The sequence below is a fragment of the Panthera leo genome, chromosome B3 (assembly GCF_018350215.1).
Source record: "Panthera leo isolate Ple1 chromosome B3, P.leo_Ple1_pat1.1, whole genome shotgun sequence".
Taxonomy (NCBI): Eukaryota; Metazoa; Chordata; class Mammalia; order Carnivora; family Felidae; genus Panthera; species Panthera leo.
In genome coordinates, this window is record NC_056684.1 from 144,011,068 (window position 1) to 144,032,490 (window position 21,423).

Sequence of the window (21,423 nt, forward strand, 5' to 3'; positions counted from 1 at the left end):
GCTTTTTATTTTGATGTAGTTTCATGTGATTATTTTTGCTTTTGTTGTCCTTGCCTGAGGAGACAGATCCAAAAAACTATTGCTCAGACTAATATCAAAGAGCTTGCTGCCTTTTTTCTTCTAGGATTTTTATGGTTTCAGGTGTTCTGTTTAGGTCTTTAATCCATTTAAAGTTTGTTTTTGTGCGTGGTGTAAGAACGTGGTCCAGTTTCACTCTTTTGCATGTAGCTGTCCAGTTCTCCCAGCACCATTTCTTGAAGAGACTGTCTTTTCTTCACTGGATATTCCTGCCTCCTTGGTCATAGATTAGTTGACCATGTAAGTGTGGGTTTATTTCTGAGCTCAGTGTTTTGTTCCATTGATCTATGTGTGTTTTTGTGCCAGTACCATACCGTATTGATTCCCACAGCTTTGTAGTATACTTTGAAATCGGGGAGCAAGATTCTAGTTTTGTTCTTTTTCAAGGTTTCTTTGGCTATGCATGATCTTTTGTGGTTCCGTGTAAATATAGGATTATTTGTTCTAATTCCGTGATAAATGCCATTGGTATCTTGACACAGATTCCATTGAATCTGTAGGTTGCTTTGGGTGGTATGGACATTTTAACATCAGCTTTTCCAATTCACATAGTTTATTTTTCCATCTTCTGTGTCCTCTTTATTTCATTAATGTCTTACAGTTTTCAGAGTACAGTTCTTTCATCTCCTTGGCTAAATTTATTTTTAGGTGCTATTTTATTCTTTTTGATGAAGTTGTGAGATTTTTTTTTCTAAATTTTTAATATATTTTTTATGTGTTTTTTTTTTATGTTTATTTTTGAGAGAGACAGAACATGGCGGGGGAGGGGCAGAGAGAAGGAGACACGGAATCTGAAGCAGGCTCTAAGCTCTGAGCTATCAGCACAGAGCCTAACTTGGGCTCAAACCCACAAACCATGAGATCATGACCTGAGCCAAAGTCGGATGCTCAACTGACTGAGCCACCCAGGTGCCCCCAACTTTTAAATATTTAATTGAATTATAGTTGATATACAATATTATATTTGTTATATAACATAGTGACTTAACAATTATATGCATTACAAAATGTTCACCATAAGTGTAGTTACTATCTGCCACCATACGAATGTATTACAATATTATTGACTATATTCCCTATGCTGTACTTTTCATCCCTGTGGTTTATTTTATAATCGAAAGTGTTTTTTTAAAGACTTTTAAAGTATTCTCTACTTTTGAAATGGGGATTGAACTCACAACCCTGAGATCAAGAGTCACGTACTCTACTGACTGAACCAGCCAGGTGCCCCTGTAATTGGAAGTTGTGCCTTCAATCCCCTTCACCAATTTCATCCATCTCTCTTCTCCCTTTCCCTCTGGCAAGCTACCTGTTTGTTCTTTGTGTCTATGAGTCTGTTTGTTCATTTGTTTTTACTTTTAGATTCTATATACAAGGAAAATATATGGTATTTCTCTTACTCTGATTTATCTCTCACAGCATTATACCCTCTCGTTCCATCAATGTTGCTGCAGGTGGCAAGATTTCATTCTTTTTTATGGCTGAGTAATATTCCATTGTTTATACACACCAGATCTTCTTTATCCATTCATCTATTTAATTTTTTTAATGTTTATTTATATTTGAGAGAGAGAGCATGCACAAGTTGGGGAGGGGCAGAGAGAGAGGGAGACACAGAATCTGAAGTGGGCTCCAGGCTCAGGGCTGTCAGCACAGAGCCCGATGTGGGGCTCGAACTCACAAACTGCGAGATCATGACCTGAGCTGAAGTTGGACGCTTAACCGATTGAGCCACCCAGGCGCCCCTCCACTCATCTATTGATGGACACTTGGGCTGCTTCCACATCTTGGCTGTTGTAAATGATGCTGCATAAATCATACAGGAGCATAGTTCTTTTCAAAATTAATGGTTTCATTTTCTTTGGGTAAGTACCCAGAAATGGGATTAGTAGTTATATGGTATTTCTAGTTTTAATTTTTTTGAAAAGCCTCCATATTGTATTCCATAGTGACTACACCAGGTTACATCCCCACCAGTAGTGCATGAGGGTTTCCTTTTTTCCACATCCTTACCAACACTTGTTTTTTCTTGTCATTTTCATACTAGCCATTCTGCTATGTGTGAAATGGATATCCCATTGCAGTTTGGGGTTGACATTTCTCTAATGGTTAGTGGTGCTGGGCATCTTTGCATGTATCTGTTGGCCATCTGTATGTCTTCTTGGAAAAATGTTTAGGTCCTCTGCCCATGTTTTAATTGGATTGTGTGTGTGTGTGTGTGTGTGTGTGTGTGTGTGTGTGTGTGTACACATACGTACGTACATGCACTGAGTTGTATGAGTTCTTTATGTATTTTGGATGTTAATCCCTTATCAGATACATAATTTGCAAACAGCTTCTCCCAATCAGTAGTTGCCTTTATTTTGTTGATGGTTTACTTTGCTGTGCAAAACCTTTTTAGTTTCATGTAGTCCCAATTGTTTATTTTTGCTCTTGTCTCTCTTGCCTAGGGGCAGAGAGCCAGAAAAATATTGCTGAGGCTGATGTCCAAGAATTTGCTGCCTATGTTTTCTTTTAGGATTTCTGTGGTTCTAGGTCTCACATTTAGATCTCTAATCCATTTTGAGTTTATTCTTGTGTGTGGCATAGAGACAGTGGTCTAAGTTTCTTTGTATGTAGCTGTCCACTTTTCCCAGCACCATTTATCGAAGAGGCCATCTTTCCCTCATTTTATATTCCTGCCTCTTTTGTCATATGTGCATGGGCTTATTTCTGGTTTTATCATTTTGTTCCATTGATCTTTTTTTTTTTTTTTTTTTTTTGCAAATACCATACGGTTTTGATTACTGCAGTTTTGTAGTATGGTTTCAAATCTGGAATTGTGATACTCCCAGCTTGATTATTCTTTCTCAAGATTGCTTTGGCTATTTGGGGCCTTGTGGTTCCATTCAAATTTTAGGATTACTTGTTCTACTTGTGTGCAAAATACTGTTGGCATTTTGATAGGGATTTCACTGGTTCTGTAGATTGCTTGGGTAGTATGGACATTTTAACAGTATTAATTTTTTCGATCCATGAGCATGATATATCTTTCCCTTTATTTGTGTTGTCTTCAATTTATCTTATCAGTGTCTTACTGTTTTCAGAGTACAGTTAATTCATCTCTTTGGTTAAATACATTCCTGGGTATCTTATTCTTCTCATCAATTGTATATGAGATTGTTTTCTTAATCTCTCTTTCTGCTAGTTTGTTATTAGTGTATAAAAACACAACAGGTGCCTGGGTGGCTCAATTGGTTAAGCATCTGACTCTGGATTTTGGCTCAGGTCATGATCTCATGGTTTGTGAGTTCAAACCCTGTGTTGGGCTCTGTGCTGGCAGTGTGGAGCCTGCTTGCGATTCTCCCTTTCAAAGCAAATAAACTTAAAAATGTTTAAAGAAACACAACAGATTTTTAATATTTTGTATTCTGCAACTTTACTGAATTCATTTATTCTTATTTTTAAATTTTTTAAAATGTTTTATTTATTTTTTAGGGAGAGAGAATGAATGAATGAATGAGTGGGTAGGAGCAGGGAGAGAGCAAGACACAGATTCCAAAACAGGCTGTAGGCTCTGAGCTGTCAGCACAGAGCCTGATGCAGGGCTTGAACTCTGGAATGAGATCTTGACCTAGGCTGAAGTCGGACACTCAACCAACTGAGCCACCCAGGCGCCCCATGAATTCATTTATTCTAATAATATTTCGGTGGAGTCTTAAAATTTTCTGATATGTTATATGTCATCTGAAACTAGTGATACTTCCAGTTCTTTTTTTACAATACCATTTTGGATGCCTTTTATTTCCTTTTCTTGTCTGATTGTTGTGGCTAGGAATTCCAGTACCATGTTGAATAAAAGTGGTGAGTTCATATCATTGTCTTGTTCCTGATCTTAGAGAAAAAACTTGGAGCTTTTCACCAGTAAATTTTATGTTAGCTGTGGGTTTTTCATATAAGGCCTTTATTATATTAAGGTATGTTCTCTCTACAACTACTTTGAGAGTTTTTATCATGAGTAGATGTTGAATTTTGTCAAAAATGCCTTTTTTTGCATCTATTGAGATGATCATACGACTTTTATCCCTAATCTTGTTAATGTGGTATATCATGCTGATTGTGAAGATTTTGAATCATCTTTGTATCTTTGGAATAAATCCTACTTGATTGTGGTGAATGATCCTTTTAATGTATTAAATTTGGTTTGCTAATATTTTGTCAAGGAGTTTTGTATCTATGTTCATCAGCGTTATTGGCCTTTAATTTTCTTTTCTTTCTTTCTTTTTTTTTTTCTTTTGTAGTATCTTTGCCTGGTTTTGGTATCTGGGTAGTGCTGGCCTCAGAATGAATTTGGAAGCATTCCTCTCTCTTCTATTTTTTGGAACAGTTTGAGAATAGGTATTAATTCTTTTAATGTTTGGTGGAATTCATCTGTGAATCCATCTGGTTCAGGACTTTTGGGGAGTTTTTAAAAGTCATTATTATGAATTCAATTTAATTACTAGTAATCAGTGTGTTCAGATTTTCTCTTTCTTCCTGATTCAGTCTTGGAAGATTGTATGTTTCTAGGAATTTATCCATTTCTTAAAGGTTGTTCAGTTTGTTGGTGTGTAATTTTTCTTTTTTTTTAATCTTATTTATTTTTTTTTTTAATTTACATCCAAGTTAGCATATAGTGCAATAATGATTTCAGGAGTAGATTCCAATGATTCATCCCCTATGTATAACACCCAGTGCTCATCCCAACAAGCGTCTTCCTTAATGCCCCTTACCCATTTAGCCCATCCCCCCACCCACGACCCCTCCAGTAATCCTCAGTTTGTTCTATGTATTGAAGAGTCTCTTATGTTTTGTCCCCCTTCTTGTTTTCATGTTTTTGCGTCCCTTCATGTTCATCTGTTTTGTATTTTAAATTCCACGTATGAGTAAAGTCATATGTTTGTCTTTCTCTGACTAATTTCACTTAGCATAATACCTTCTAGTTCCATCCATGTAGTTGCAAATGGCAAGATTTCATTCTTTTTGATTGCCGAGTAATACTCCATCATATAGATATAGATATAGATAGATATATATATACACACACACACACACACCCCACATCTTCTTGATTTATTCATCTGCTGATGGACATTTGGGCTCTTTCCATACTTTGGCTATTGTCAATAGGGCTGCTATATATATACATTGGGGTGCATGTGCCCCTTCAAAACAGCACACGTGTATCCCTTGGATAAATACCTAGTAGTGCAATTGCTGGGTTGTAGGATAGTTCTATTTGTAATTTTTTGAGGAACCTCCACACTGTTTTCCAGAGTGGCTGTACCGGTTTGCATTCCCACCAGCAGTGCAAAAGAGTTCCTCTTTCTTTGCTTTCTTGCCAACATCTGTTGTTGCCTGGGTTGTTAATGTTAGTCATCTGATAAGTGTGAGGTGGTATCTCATTGTGGTTTTAATTTGTATTTCCCTGATGAGTGATATTGAGCATTTTGTCATGTGTCTGTTAGCCATCTGGATGTCTTCTTTGGAAAAGTGTCTATTCATGTCTTTTGCCCATTTTTTCCCTGGATTATTTGTTTTTTTGGGTGTTGAGTTTGAGAAGTTCTTTGTAGATTTTGGGTACTAACCCTTTATCTGATAGGTCATTTGCAAATACCTTCTCCCATTCCATCTGATAGGTCATTTGCAAATACCTTCTCCCATTCCATCAATTGCCTTTTAGTTTTGTTCATTGTTTCTTTCACTGTGTAGAAGCTTTTTATCTTGATGAGGTCCCAATAGATCATTTTTGCTTTTTTTTCCCCTTGCCTCCAGAGATGTGTTAAGTAAAAAGTTGCTGCGGCCAAGGTCAGAGAGGTTTTTGCCTGCTTTCTCCTCTAGGGTTTTGATGGCTTCCTGTCTTACATTTAGGTCTTTCATCCATTTTGAGTTTATTTTTGTGTATGGTGTAAGAAAGTGGTCCAGGTTCATTTTTCTGCGTGTCGCTGTCCAGTTTTCCCAGCACCGTTTGCTGAAGAGCAATGGTCTTTATTCCATTGGATATTCTTTCCTGCTTTGTCAAAGATTAGTTGGCCATACATTTATGGGTTCATTTCTGGGTTTTCTATTCTGTTCCATTGATCTGAGTGTCTGTTTTTTGTGCCAGTACCATTACTGTCTTGATGAATACAGCTTGGTAATACAGCTTGAAGTCTGGGATTGTAATGCCTCCTGCTTTAGTTTGCTTTTTCAGGATTGCTTTGGCTATTCAGGGTCTTTTCTGGTTCCATGCAAATTTTAGGATTGTTCTAGTTTTGTGAAGAATGCTGGTGTTATTTTGATAGGGATTACATTGACTATGTAGATTGGTTTGGGTAGCATCGACATTTTAATAACATTTGTTCTTCCAATCCATGAGCATGAATATTTTTCCATTTTTTTGTGTCGTCTTCAATTTCTTTCATAAACTTTCTATAGTTTTCAGTGTATAGGTTTTTCACCTCCCTGGTTAGGTTTATTCCTAGGTATTTTATGGTTTTTGGTGCAATTGTAAATGGAATTGATTCCTTGATTTCTCTTTCTATTGCTTCATTATTGGTGTATAGAAATGTAACCAATTTCTGTGCGTTGATTTTACATCCTGCAACTTTGCTGAATTCATGGATCACTTATAGTGGTGTTCTGGTGGAATCTTTTGGGTTTTCCATATAGAGTATCAGAGTGTCTGTGAAGAGTGAAAGTTTGGCATCCACCTGGCCAATTTGGATGCCTTTTATTCCTTCACATTGTGTGACTGCTGAGGCTAGGACTTCCAATACTGTGTTGAATAATAGTGGCGAGAGTGGACATCCCTGTCATGTTCCTGACCTTAGGGGGAAAGCTCTCAGTTTGTCCCCATTGAAAATTATATTAGAGTTGGGTCTTTCATATATGGCTTTTAAGATCTTGAGGTATGATCCTTCTATCCCTACTTTCTTGAGAGTTTTTATCAAGAAAGGATGCTGTAATTTGTCAAAGGCTTTCTCTGCATCTACTGAGAGGATTGTGTGGTTTTTGTCCTTTTGTTCTTTCTTTTATTGATGTGATGAATCACATGGAATTTTTTGCAGATATTGAACCAGCCCTGCACCCCAGGTATAAATCCCACTTGGTCATGGTGAATAATTTTTTTAATGTATTGTTGGATCTGGTTGGCTATTATCTTGTTGAGGATTTTTGCATCCATGTTCATCAGGGAAATTGGTCTGTGGTTCTGCTTTTTAGTGGGGGTCTTTGTCTGGTTTTGGAATCAAGGTAATGCTGGTTTCATAGAATGAGTTTGGGAGTTTTCCTTCCATTTCTATTTTTTTGGAACAGCTTCAAAAGAATAGTTGTTACCTCTTCTTGAAACGTTTGCTAGAATTCCCCTGGAAAGCCATCCAGCCATGGACTCTTGGTTTTTGGGAGATTTTTGATTACTAATTAGATTTTTTTTTTTTTAATGGTTATGGGTCTATTCTTCTTGTTTCAGTTTTGGTAGTTCATATCTTTCCAGGAATTTGTCCATTTCTTCCAGATTACCCAATTTATTAACATATAATTGCTCATAATGTTCTCATCATTGTTTGTATTTCTGCAGTGTTGTGATCTCTCCTCTTTCATTCTTGATTTTATTTGAGTCCTTTCCTTTTCCTTTTTGATTAAACTGACTAGAGTTTTATCAATTTTGATAATTCTTTCAAAGAACCAGCTCCTGGTTTCATTGATCTGTTTTTGTTTTGTTTTATTTGCTTTCAATACCATTGATTTCTGCTCTAATCTTTATTATTTCCCATCTTCTGCTGGTTTTGGGTTTTATTTGCTGTTCTTTTTCCAGTTCTTTAAGGTAAAAGGTTAGGTTGTGTATCTGAGACCTTTCTTCCTTCTTCAGGAAGGCCTGGATTGCTATATATTTCCCTCTTATTACCGCCTTTGCTGTGTCCCAGAGGTTTTGGGCTGTGATGTTATCATTTTCATTGCCTTGCATGTACTTTTTAATTTCCTGTTTAACTTCTTGGTTAAACTTTCTTTTGGCGACCATTAGCATGATAGATGGTTCTCCATCCCCTTTCTTTGAATCTGAAGGTGTCTTTAGGTCTAAAATGGGTCTCTTGTATACAGCACATAGATGGATCTTGTTTTCTTATCCATTCTGTTACCCTATGTCTTTTAATTGGAGCATTTAGTCCACTGACATTTAGAGTGAGTACTGAAAGATATGAATTTATTGCCATTATGTTGCCTGTAGAGTTGGGAGTTTCTAGTGGCGTTCTCTGGTCCTTCTAGTCTTTGTTGCTTCTGGTCTTGTTTTGTTTCATCTTTTCTCTCCTCAAGAGAGTGTCCTGTAAAATTTCTTGCAGGGCTGGTTTAGTGGTCACAAATTCCTTTGGTTTGGGTTTGGGAAATTTTTTCTCTCTCCTTCTATTTTGGATGACAGCCTTTCTGCATAAAGAATTCTTGGCTGCATATTTTTCCGATTCAGCGTGTTGAATATATTCTGCCACTCCTTTCTGGCCTGCCAAGTTTCTGTGGATAGGTCTGCCGTGAGCCTGATCTGTCTTCCTTTGTAGGTTAGGGACGTTTTTCCCCCTTGCTGCTTTCATGATTCTTTCCTTGCCTAAGTATTTTGTGAATTTGACTATGATATGCCTTGTTAATGGTCAGTTTTTGTTAAATCTAATGGGAGTCCTCTCTGCTTCCTGGATTTTGATGTCTGTGTCTTTCCTCAGGTTAGGAAAGTTTTCCACTATGATTTGCTCACATAACACTTCCATCCTTTTTCTCTCTCTCCATTTTCTTTCATTCAGATGCTATTCCTTTTTAACAAGTCACTGATTTCTCTAATTCTTATATTGTGCTCTTTTGCCTTAGTTTCCCTCTTTTTTTCTGCTTCCTTATTCTCCAGAAATTTGTCCTCTATATCACTGATTGCCTGCTCTCCTTCATCCATCCTTGCCGCCGTGGCATCCATTCGAGATTGCATCTAGGTTATAGCATTTTTAATTTCATCCTGACTAGATTTTACTTCTTTTATCTCTGCAGAAAGGGATTCTATGCTTTTTACAACCCCATCTTCTTATTGTGATTCTAAATTGTGGTTATATCTGTGTTAAGTCACAGGCTGTGACTTCTTCCTATTCTTTTGCGGTGAATTCCTTTGTTTCATATTGGGGGAAGAAAAAGAAAATAAATAAATAAAAATTAAAAAACTAAAAACAACACACAAAAAATCAAATAACGGATATTGAATCCTAGGTGTGTTTTGATTTGGTTGTTGAAAGAAACTTGATAAAATATAGAAAAAAAGGGAAATTAAAATAAAACGTTTAAAAATTAAAAAAAATGAATACAATAGAATAAAATGAGATGATGAAATTGAAGAATTTAAAAAAATTTACAAGAAAGTAAAAAATATAGCAGAAAAATATTAAAGATCGTTTATAGAAATAAAAATAATTTTTTTTTATCTTTTTGTATTAAAGAATAAGAAAAGAAAAATTGAATAGATGGACCAGCAAACAGAATGAAATATGACTGAAATTACATCCAGTTTTCCCTAGAAGTCAAACTATGAAGCACTTTATAGTCTATAAACTAAGCAGGCGGAGACTTGTGGTGTTCCTCTTGGGCGGGGCTTGGTGTAGTAGCTCCATTCTCCAGTAGGTGGCGCTGCCCAGTTTACTGTGGTGGGTCGTTGTGGTGTGTGTACTGTGTGTGCATGCACGGCGGGGGGGGGGGTGAAAATGGCATCACCCAGCTACCCAGTCTCTAGCATCAGAACTCTGTGCTGTCCCCAACCCACAATCAAGCACCCTTCCTTTGTCTCCAGCTTCCGTCCACTCCCTGCTTCTACACTGTCCATGACCAAGCTGTCAGCTTGTCTTGTGGCACCTCTCTCCTGAGTTTTACCCCAGATGGGGCTGTGTTTCCAGACCCCTCACTTCTGAGGGCCCTGCAACTTTGGCCCGCTCAGATCCTCTGGGGGAGGGGCCTGCTGAGTAGTGGCTGGGTGCTGGCCTGCCCCCAGGAACGTTTGCAGGACGACACTGCTGCAGAGGCCCGGAGACTGCAGCCAGGTGTTAGCCTGCCCCAGAAAAAGTTCGTGTGATCGTGTCACAGCAGCGGTTCAGGGGTTATGGTCAATCATGACACATACCTGGCGCCAGGCTTCACCGTTAACATCCTTGTTCCAACACCAGCAAATGTGGCTGTTCTCCAGGGTCCACTGGGACCTGTGCCTGTGGGGAGGCCGCACAGCCTCTACCAAGTGTCCTCCCAGCAGGGGAACCTCCTCTCCCCATGTGGCCCTTGGACCCCTCAGACCTCGCTATCTGCTCCAGGGGATTCGTCCTTTCCACCAGAGCACTGCCAGTTATTGAGCTGCGGAGTGCAGGTATCAGACTCTGCACTCCCACCGTTTATAATCTTAACAGTATTTAAACCTTCTTCTTTTTCCTTTCCCCCTTTCGTGTTAAGTCTCTTAATGGGTGTTTCCACTTTTCTTTCTCTCCAGCTGCTTTTGAGGGGGGTGCTTTTCCTGTACTCTCCCCCCATCTCTGTCCTCTCTCCACAAAAACAGCTCTCTACCCTCAGCTTCTCTCTCCCCCAGTTCACCAATCCATGCTGCGTACCTGCTGAATTCTGTGGTTCAGGTTGTGCAGATTGTTGTGTTAATCCTCAGATCAGTTTTCTAGGTGTGCAAGATGGTTTGGTGTGGATCTAGCTGCATTTTAGGGATCAGAGAGGCAAAAAAAAAAAAAAAAAAAAAAAAAAAAACAACAAAACCCTTCCATGCTGCTCCACCACTTTGGCCCCTCCTCTGTTGGTGTAGAATTTTTCACAGTGGTCCTGTGTAATCCTTTATAGTTCTGTGGTGTTCGTTGTAACTTCTCTTTCATTTCCAATTTTATTTGAATTCTTTCATTTTTCTTGATGAGTCATGCTAATGGCTTATCAATATTGTTTTTTTCAAAGAAGCAGCACTTAGTTTCATTAATCTTTAATATTTAAGTCTCTAATTTATTTGTAATTTGATGTTTATTTCCTTCCTTCTTCTATTACCTTTGGGCTTAGTTTATTTATTCTTCTTTTTCTAGTCCCGTTAAGTGTAAAGTTATATTGTTTGAGGTTTTTATTTGTTAAGGTGACCTGTACTGCTATGAATTTCCCTCTTAGAACCGCTTTTGCTGTGCCCCCAGATTTAGGGGCATTGTCTGTCTCCCCTCCCTTCCGTGTCTTTAACTTTTGACATTTTAGCTATAATGTGTCTTGGTGTGGCTCTCTCTGGGTTCATCTTGTTTGGGGCTCTCTGTGTGTCCTGGTCTGGACGTCTGTTTCCTTCTGCAGGTTAATGAAGTTTTCAACCGTTACTTGTTGAAAGAAGTTTTCTGCCCCATTCTCTCTCTCCTTCTGGGACCCCTGCGACACAAATGTTAGAACACTTGATGTTGTCCCAGAGGCCTCTTCGACTCTTCTCATTTCTTTTAATTCTTTTTTCTTTTTGTTCTTTATTTTGGGTGGTTTCTGCTCCCATCTTCCTGATCTCTCATTCGTTCTTCTGCAACCTCAAACCTGTTGCTATTTCCTCCAGTGTATTTTCTACTTGTTTTCATGCTCTTCAGTTCTGATTGGTACTTTCTTACACTGTCTGCATCTTGGTTGAAGTCCACACTGTTTTATCTGTTCTTCTCCCGAGTTCGGTCAGCATCTTTATGACTATTACTTTGAACTGTGAGGCTGATGCTTATCTCAGTTTCATTTAGTTCTTTTTCTCAGGTTTTGTTTTGTTATTTTGTGTGGAACATATTCCTCTCTGTCCATTTTGCCTGACTCTGTGTTTGCTTCTGTGTGTTAGGTAGTTCAGTTACTTTTCCTGCTGTTCAAGGAGCAGCCTATGCAGGAAAAGTCCTGTAGGGCCAAGAAGCACAGTCTCCCCCCGGCCACCAGACCCAAGTGCTCCAGGGTGTCCCTTGTGTGGGCTGCGTGTGCCCTTCTGTCGCAGGGGGGCCGAGACGGCTGCGGGTGTGCTGGTGGGCAGGGCCGACACCTCGCCTGGCTGGCCGTGAGGCGCTGTGACTGGCGTGGCTCATTCACGAGCCGCATTAACACCCTGTCAGCCGAGGCCTCTGCAGAGCCAGGCTTGTGCGGGGCTCTCGGGTGTGCACCCTGTGGTTAGCAGTCTAGAGGGAGGATTTCAAAACGGCACTTGCCAGCACTGGGGTCCATACAGAATGAGCTGGAAAAAATGGCCGTGCCAGCATCTCAGTCCCTGGGGCCTGAGCCCAGCGGCCCCAGCGGCCTCCCTGCTCTCTGGCAGGTGCCCCATGGTTAAGAAGTGTGTCTCCACCTATGGCGTATGCATGTTTTGAAATGGTGTGTTTGCACTGGTTTCTGGGCCAACTGACCGGTGAGTCTGCGTGTTAATCCTTTAAGAGTGGGTTTCCCTTTTCTTACAGTTCTGTAGTTTTGCAAGACGTGCTCCCTGTTGATCTTTGAAGCCAAGTGTTTTGGGGGCCTGTCTCCTGTGCAGGATCTGAGAGTGGGGGGTGCCTGATGTGGAGCTCTAATCAGGGAAAACTTTTGTACCCATGAGATCCTGTCCACTGTGGGGCGCTGCACCTGGTGTGGGTTTTCCTCAGAGAGACTGTGTCTCTGCCTTTTCTGCCTGTCTCTGTGCTGCCCCTCATTGTGGAGGCTCTGGTCATCCAGTTTCTAGGTCCCCATCATTGGGAACTGTTCTGAATGTAGTTGTAGATCGTCACGTCCATGAGACGAAGGGAGTTCCCGATGGTACCACACTGCCATCTTGAGCCTTCTTCAGTATTTTTCATTTTCCCATGAAAAACTTGCATTGGTTACAGGAGTTTCCTGTAAATTATCACACAGAATCAGAGGTGATCTGTTGGCAGTGGTGACAGATGCTGTCTGTGAGGGAGGGAGGAGGGTGGCAGGGAGACGTTGACTGTTGGGGAAGGAGTTCTGGGAGGAGCAGTTAGGAAGGGGGTTTCACAGCGGGGAGATGACTGGCCGGAAGCTGGTGGGTGTTCAGGGGCGTCTCGACTGCAGCAAGCATGGGGATGGCAACAGGGGTCCCGGGTCTGTCTCCTCACTGGCCTGAGCCAAAAGGGTGGTGGCAGGAATGGCTCATTTGGGGGTGGATGCTCAAAGGGCATTCTCTTCCTCCTCATATACAAAAAAGGAAAAGGGGAGTTGATAATGAGGGTGTCCGAGGGCAGGAGGCCTCATTAAGCTTTTCTTTAAGGCCCCAAAGGTTATGTCATCCTGATCGTCCCAGATGATAGGGTCAAGTTTGTTGGTTTCTTTAGAGAACATGTCCGGGTCAGGCCATAAGAGAGAGGTTTGGAATCCAGTTTCGACAGCCAGCTAGTCTGAGAAAACCTTAGACTTTGGTTAGTTTTAGGTTTGGGACAGTGTTATTTATGGCTTGGGGTTCTGGGACAGACCTCCCTCCTCAGCCACTGGGTCTTCTTACAGGTAAAATAGGGGTGTCGCCGGCCCTACTACAGGGGATAATGAGACCCCGAGCCTCCCGATGTTCCGTTAGCATCTAAGTGCCCTCAGAGTGTCTTTGTTTACAGCGCATCCGTTAATTCCGGGGAGAGGCTCTGAGGGGTCTGTTGGGATCTTAATGGGAGGCGAGCTGTGGATCCTGCCGGGAGCAGTGGGGGATTTTGCCCATACGGAGGGCGGTGGTTGGTCCAGGAGGATCATACGGTTGGTGTCCTCGGAATCGGCTCCAGTGCGGTCGGCGACTGAGCAAATAAAAGATGTTGAAGGGTCACGGGCTTCACCAGCTTGGCTGTTTTGGTTGCCGCTGTCGGATTCTAGAATTACTTCCCCCTTCCGGGAGAAAGAAATCCCAGCGTACTTCTCTACGAAATTTGGGCCCGGTGAGTGTACAGAGGCCGAGGAACTAAGGAGACAAGGTGGGCAGCTCTTAGAGGGCCTGGGCAAGAGAGACCAGGTTCAGAGACGGGACCCTTTCGAGGTTTCCTAGAGACCCTCCCCTCCCACTTGAAGGGTGTTAGCACTCCGAGGCGGGGGCTGCTTGCCAGTAGCGGGGTTGAGCACTGAGTGTAGCTCTCGCGTCCGTAAGGGCAGAGAGACCCTCATTCCCAAGGATCTGGAAAGGCTGGTCAGAGGGTGGAAGGCGGCTGGAGCTCTTAAGCGTCCAGCAGTCTTTTTCCAATGGCCTGGCTTTTTACAATATCGGTAAAGATCGGGATGCTTTTAGTTTTGCTTAGGGGCCTCCATTTGTCAGAGTTGAAAGTTATGGACCACACGGTTCTTCCTTTTTGTTGAATCACCCAGGGTGCAGGCGAGCCGGCTGGCTACTTTAACTGGGCCTGCAGTGGACAAGCTTCCCATTCCGTCCCGGCCCTCTTAACTAGAAAGGGAAGATCCCAGCTCGGCCCATTAATGAACACAGAGTTAGAGGCTACCTGGGTGGAACCGACATCCAAGAAGGCCAGGGTTTTCGTTAAAAGCAATCTGTAGTCATAACAGTTAAGAACAGGTTTGTAAGGTGTTCAGCATGCAAGCCTGAATTTCATGCCAACCAACAGGCTTAGGAAAAGCCTTCTGTAATTGTTCTGTGAAATTCGCTACTGCGTGTCTGGGCTTCCTAGTTGTTTCTCTAAATCCTTTTCAGGATTTTCTCACTGGGCCAGTTTCGTCCAACATTGGGCCTGACCCTCGCCAACAAGCATGTCAACCGGTTGACATACATCTGAGAGACTGGGTTGAAAAGACCGAGTAACTACGTTAAATTCCTTGACAAGTCTGTAAGGATCTGCAGAGGGCTTCATTTAAGGTTCAGGTTCTGATAGGTGCAGAGAAGGGAGTGGGGACAGTCTGGGAGAAGAGGTAAGTTCAGAGAGGATTAGAATGGAAGAGGATGGGGTGGTGGAAAGGGAAAGAACTAGGCTGTGGAGGCAGGCATGAGCACAGGAGGGCCCCAGGCACCTGCACACAGGGAAGCCAGGAGAGAGAAACTGAGGCCTCACAAGCCATTCTCTCGTCTTCCAGTTGTCTTTTGCCTTAATTTAGTAATGGTTTTCTCACAAAGTGGTGATCTTAGAGTCCTGAACATGTTGGGAGACTCCAGGTGCCAATTTAATCTTTATTCATTTTTGAGAGAGAGACAGCACGTGAGCCAGGGAAGAGCAGAGAGAGGGAGACACAGAATCTGAAGCAGGCACCAGGCTCTGAGCTGTCAGCACAGAGCCCGATGCGGGGCTCGAACTCACAAACCGTGAGATCATGACCTGAGCCGAAGTCGGACGCTCAACCGACTGAGCCACCCAGGTGCCCCCAGGTGCCAATTAAAAATAAACATCTCATTCACTTTGTTTACATTTATATTATTTTTTTTAAGTAGGCCTCATGCCTAGCACAGAGCTGAATGTGGGGCTTGAACTCCCCACCCGTAGATCAAGACCTGACCTGAGATCAAGGGTCAGACATTTAACTGAGTCACCCAGGAACCCCTACTTTAAATTTAGAGCCATGGTCTTCTAATTTGATTTTGAGAAAAGTTAACTTTGGGGAGTCCTGAAGTTTCCCTGAATGGCTTATCTTTAGCTAAATTTGTCCATTTGGTTAAAAATGTGCATGAGGAGGGACCATAGTTGTTAAACAAAGCTGGCCAGGGTGCCGGAAGGAGGACCCTCCTGAGAAAACTTAGCAGATTTGGATCTTGTACTGTTAGCTTAAAAGCTCAGAAAAACAAGGGGTGCCTGGGTGGCTCAGTCAGTTGAGCGTCCAGCTTTGGCTCAGGTCATGATCTCTCCGTCTATGGGTTTGAGCCCAGCGTGGGGCTCTGTGCTGACAGCATGGAGCCTGGAGCCTGCTTCGGATCCTGTGTCCACCTCTCTCTCTGCCCCTCCCCCACTTGTGCTCTGTTTCTCTCTCAAAAATAAACATCACAAAAAAAAAAAAAAAAAAAACCTCAGAAAAACAAGTATGCATCCCAAGGACAAAGTCTTTTAGACAGATCCTGAGTAAATCTGGAGAGCTCAAAATGCAGACAGTGGAGCTCAGGTGCAGAGGAGACTTACCCCCCGGGGTCGACGAGGAAGCAGCATGCTCACGGAGTCTGTTGCTCGCCGGCCTCAGGGGCTGTTGGGGGTCTTCTCTGGATCCTATATTTGACACCATGTAATTTCGACCTTGCAAATACAACAGCGGGCCGTTTTACCAGAAAAACGGGTTTGTTCTGGAATGGCAGAGGAGTTGCACTTCGGGGTGTGCAGGCTGTGGCGAAACCGCGGGCAGGCAAGTCCGGAGACCAAAGGAGAGGAACACGGTAGAGAAAAGGCAGGGGGTTGGGTGCGGCCGGTCTGAGTGGCGGTCCACCGGGGGCAGCGGGCATTGGGGCCGGTGGCGCTTTCTCACTGGCTGGCTGGTACCAGGCCGGAAGGGCTTCCTCCTCCTGCCGGTCCGGTGGGGGGACGGAGGGCCCCCAGGGGGGGAACGGTGGGTGCGGTGCCCACCGGCTGGAGGCTCTGTGTGGACCAAGCAGCTCAGGCTCCCACGGCTCGGGCCTGGGCTGAGCACGTGGACGTCCGCCAGACCCGGAGGCTGTCCTGGAGGGACGGGGCGGGTCCGGCCCCTTCGTTGCCCACGGGGCGTCAGGGCGCTGCCCACGGGGGTGTGCGTCGCCGCAAGGCCTGCCCTTCCCGGCGGTGGCTCCGGCCTGGGGAGCGGGTGCCGGGGCGGAGCAGGGCGAGAGAATCCCACGGCTGCGCGTGGAAGTGCACGGACGAGGGCTCGGGGAGCGGTCCGCCAGCCTTCGGTGGGAGCGGCGCGTGGGTCTGGAAGCATTGCCAGCGCCCGGCCCCCGGGCTGCCGCTCCGGGGGCTCCTGTCGGGTGGACGCGTCCGCTGTGTTCCGTGCGGCCGGCATCTCGTCGGCGACGTCCGTCGTGTATGGTTGTGCTGTGTCACTCTCGGTGCCGGGCAGCGTTCCGCTGTGCAAGGCCACCATCCTGCTAGTACAGCGACTCTTCTTTGTGAGACCGCGGACGCCCGAGTGCCTGTTGTTCAGTGACAGGCGCTCTGCATGGCTCACTTTAATCCTCGCGTGCAGCAGACCTCAGCCGGGCCGGGATCTCAGGCCCTGCCTGGAGGCCCGGCTCCCTCTGCCCTGCACAGCTCGTTCGTGCTCCTTTCTCCGTTTTCCCAGCTTCTGTGTCTGAAAGGCTCTGCCTGTACCCGGCGTGGTCACTGCTACTCCGATCCCCCTTCAGGGGCAGGTGGGAGGATTGCCATCTGTCCCCTACGTAGGGGGTGGTGGACTCGCCAAGACCAGGGGAACAGATGGGCTGCGGGATGTGCATCACGGAGCAGGGCCCAGGCCGCGCTGGGTGGCACAGAGCTGCCACGGCCCCGCGGATGGTTCCGGAGCACGGCCTGCCCTTCACCGGGCCGGCTGCAGTTCGTACTTTGCTGTACCCTCACTCCTCCCGCTCTGGCAGGGGTGGGCAGGTCACTGCCCTTGTTTTACCAAGAACTTACTGGGGTTCAGGGCAAACAGAACTTGATGTACCACAGGCTACTGCACACCCTTGAGGAAATGAAGCCATCAGGGCAGAGCCCCCAGTGTGGTTGCCCACCCCCTGTCCCAAGTTCTGCTGGCTCCCGGTGACTCTGGCCTGCCCCATCCTGTCCTCTAGGGTTGCTGAGGAACCCGCGTGCTTGTGGGTGGACAGGTCCCCCCTACTGCTCCAGGCAGCCCCCCAGATGGGAGCCTCTCTTGTGTATCTTCTCTCCTGGGGCCCCTGCTCTGCCTTGCGGGGGTCTCATGGGAGCCTGCTGGCCCTGACCATGACCCTCGAGGGCTCCTCCTCCTCTCAGGTTGAAATTCAAGTGGAATTTCTATGGCTGGCTACCTGGAGGCCTAGCAGGGGCACCTACCCAGGTGGCCCCTCTCACCACCCAGGGGCTCAAGCCTGGTCCTACCTACCCTGTCAGGGTGTCGCCCCACAAGGACTCCCGCCAGGGCCCTATGCTGGAAGCCAGTTCCTGCCATGTGGACACAGGAGCCTTCTGCAGGACCCCTCACCCCCACCCCAAGTGAATGACCAAGAACAGCTTCTGCAGGTAAGGGGGGCTCCTTCAACTTTTGGGGAGGGACTTCCCACACAGGGGACCCAGATGCGCACAGGGTGACAAGTCCTCACGCTCAGGCAGACCACTGAGAACTTTAAATTGCTGTCATCTGCTTTATTGACAGGTAAATTGTTCAAAAATGTTCTCACGATTCAATAATTACAAAGACTCAGACTTACATTAAAAAAGTAAAAACCAGAACCCCCAGCAGGTGCCAGCCCCAGCAGAAGGCCCAGGGAGGTGGGCGGGCAGGCAGGTGCTGGGCGTGTGACACGCACAGGCAGGCCGTGGTGCCCACGTCACTCAGTGCCGACTCAAGGTAAGTGCACGTCTTACACAGCGTCGCCAAGAACGTCGACCAGCGGGAGAGTGGGAAGAAGCCCGTCCTGGGCCAAAGACCAGCTGTGTCTGCTGGCCAGTTAACCATCAGCCTTTAATGGGACAGGCCACAAACCCGATCACTCAACACGTGAGCAAGGAAGGGTGAGAGTAAATACGTGGGCCGAGCCAATGTGCAGGAGTGTGTCGGGCGAGTCTACATGATGCATACGGGCACTAATCACAGGGCTCCATGCAGGGGCGGGGCGTCGGGGGCGCTGGCCTTCTCGCGCCCAGCAGGCCTCGGCCTGGATGCTGCTCGACGCTCCCCGGTTTTGCGGTGAGGCAGAAGCTGTGGAAGTGAGCTGACTTCACAGTAGTAGATACAGGTGACGCTTGACGGTTGTGACCGGGAATGGACTAACACACAAGGGACCCAGGGCAGGTGTCACTCACCAGGGGCCTGTGTCCATGGCTACGAGGTCGGCGGAAGGTCGTCTGCAGCTGACTGTGATGGCTAAATGAACAAAAAGGCCACCAACTAACCTCCACTTTCCTGTCTTCACAATTCTAGTGACACTGGGAATGACACACAACTTCCTACTATTCTCCTAAGGTCCTAGGAAAGTTTCAGGAAACAGGGAACAGGCTCGTCACTGAGGCTGCGTTCCGAGCTACTTCCTCAGCAGGGCTGCGCTGGGCCCACCGGGTGTCTGCGGGGCCCCGTGCGGCTTCTCAGCTTGTTCTGGGCTGGGTGCTGGTCCTTCATGTGCAAACGGAAGTGTTTCCTCACAGCTGTGCAGATGAGTGGATCCGGTCTACCGCCACAGCCCATGCGGCGTGTAACTGATCATTACTATAATAAAGATTTCTCTTTATCTCCATATCTACAAATTGAGTCTGTGTTTCCTCGGACAACACTGGAGAGTCAGCTCAGTCTTGGCACTGACAGTGGAGACCACCCCCGGCTCCCGGGCCCCACGGTGGTGAGGCGGCAGGCTGGCGGTTTCAGGCGTCGGAGGCCGGCTGCTCCAGGCCTTCCAGGGGGAGCTGGCTCCTGTGCGGGGAGTTGGGGCTTGGGGGGCCACTGGGGTTGGAGCTGTTCGATGGAGTCGAGTGTTTGGTCGAATCCGAGTCGGGCTGTTAACACAAAGGAGGGGGTCGGCATATGAACCAATCACCCTGGGCCTGTGGAGGCTGTGTGCCGCCCAGCCGGATGTGGCCATTTGTGGTGCCAAGACGTGGCAGCTGCTGTCCCCTTTCTTGTTAGGACAACACGCCCTCTTTACCAGCGTGTCACACGGTCCTTAAGGTTGCTGGTAAGAGATCATAACCCCACAAGTAATTCAGTAATTACAGAGGAATGAGCAACTCCACAGTGAAGAAACCAAACGGTCTGAAGTCAGACAAGGCATACTTTCATGATAAACTTTCTCAACACGATAAAGAATGTCCATGAAAAACCCATAGCTCACTTTATACCAAATGGTGCAAGTCAAAAACTTCCCCCACAAGGTGAGGAACAAGCAAGGATGCCTGCATTCACCACTGCCGTTCAACATTGTACTAGAAGTTCTCGCCAGAGCAATTAGGCAGGAAAAAGAAAAAGGCATCCAAGCTGGAAAGGAAGAAGTTAAACCATCTCTGTTCACAGATGGATCTACATACAGAAAATCCCGAAGAACTCACAACTCTCCCACCCAACCCAAACCAATTCAGCAAAGCTGCAGGGTACAAGATCAACACACAAAAAATCAGTTGTGTTTCTATACACCCGCAATGAGGAATGTGAAAAGGAAATTAAGAAAACCATTATATTCAAAATAGCATCCAAAGCAATAACACCTAACTACGAATAAACTTAAAGAGGTGAAAGATTTCTACACTGAAACTGTTGGCTACAAAATATTCCCAAAAATTAAAAGATGACCTCAATAAATGGAACAACATCCCATGTTCATGGACAGGAAGACTGAACATCATTAAGATGGCAATACTCCCCCATAGTGATCCACAGATTCAGGGCAATCCCTGCTGAAATTCCAATGGCGCTCTCTCCTTTTTTCCAGAAATGGAAAAGCCAGTCCTCAAATTCATACGGAATTGCAAGGGGCCCAGAGTAGTCAATACTAAGGAAAAAATGGGAGGAATCACACTTCCCAAACTTCTTCAAAATGTAATACAATACAACAGTAATGCACTGTGGTGTGTATTAGCACAGAGAACAGTGGAATAGAACTGAGAGTCTAGAAATAAATCTATCCAGCCACGGCAAACTGGTTTTTGACCAGGGTGCCAAGACCATTCAATGAGGGAAAGAAAAGTCTCTACAACAAATAGTGCTAGATATTCACATATGAAAGGATGAAGCTGGACCCCCTACCTCCAACATACAGAAAATTAATTCAAAATAGATCAATGACCTAAATACAAAAGCTCAAACCATAAAACTCTTAGAAGAAAACACTATTAAATCTTCAAGACTTTGGATTCAGCAATGAATTCTTAGGACCTCAAAAGCACAACCAGCAAAAGAAAACAAAAAATTGGGTATCACCAAAATTAGAAGTATCAAAGGACATTATCAAGAATGTGAAAACACAACCCACAGAACGGAAGAAAGTATTTAAAAATCATATAAGGGTCAAGTATCCAGATTACATGAAGAATTCTTCAACCCCACAGTGAAAAGCCAACTCAATTTTTAAAAATGGGCAAAAGATTTGAACAGACCTTCCTCCAAAGGTATAGAAGTAGCCAACAAGTACACAAAAAAGATGCTGACATCACTACTCATTAGGGAAATGCAAATTAAAACCACAATGAGGTAAAGTAACTTCACACCCACTAGGATGGCTTTTAAAAAAAACAAAACGAAACCAGGAAAGTAGCGACAAGGATGTGGAGAAATCTTAACTTT

At 45.0% G+C, this 21,423-nt stretch overlaps 1 protein-coding gene across 1 annotated transcript in view; it reads right to left on the bottom strand.

Moving 5' to 3' along the window:
- Positions 1-18,370: 18,370 nt before the first annotated feature.
- Positions 18,371-21,423, bottom strand: part of CDC42BPB (CDC42 binding protein kinase beta) — a 101,768-nt gene continuing 98,715 nt past the window's right edge. Inside the window, 2 exon segments of the mRNA XM_042944377.1 lie at positions 18,371-19,615; positions 19,617-19,643. Of these exon segments, the coding sequence (XP_042800311.1) occupies positions 19,391-19,615; positions 19,617-19,643 (252 nt within the window). The 3' untranslated portion in view covers positions 18,371-19,390.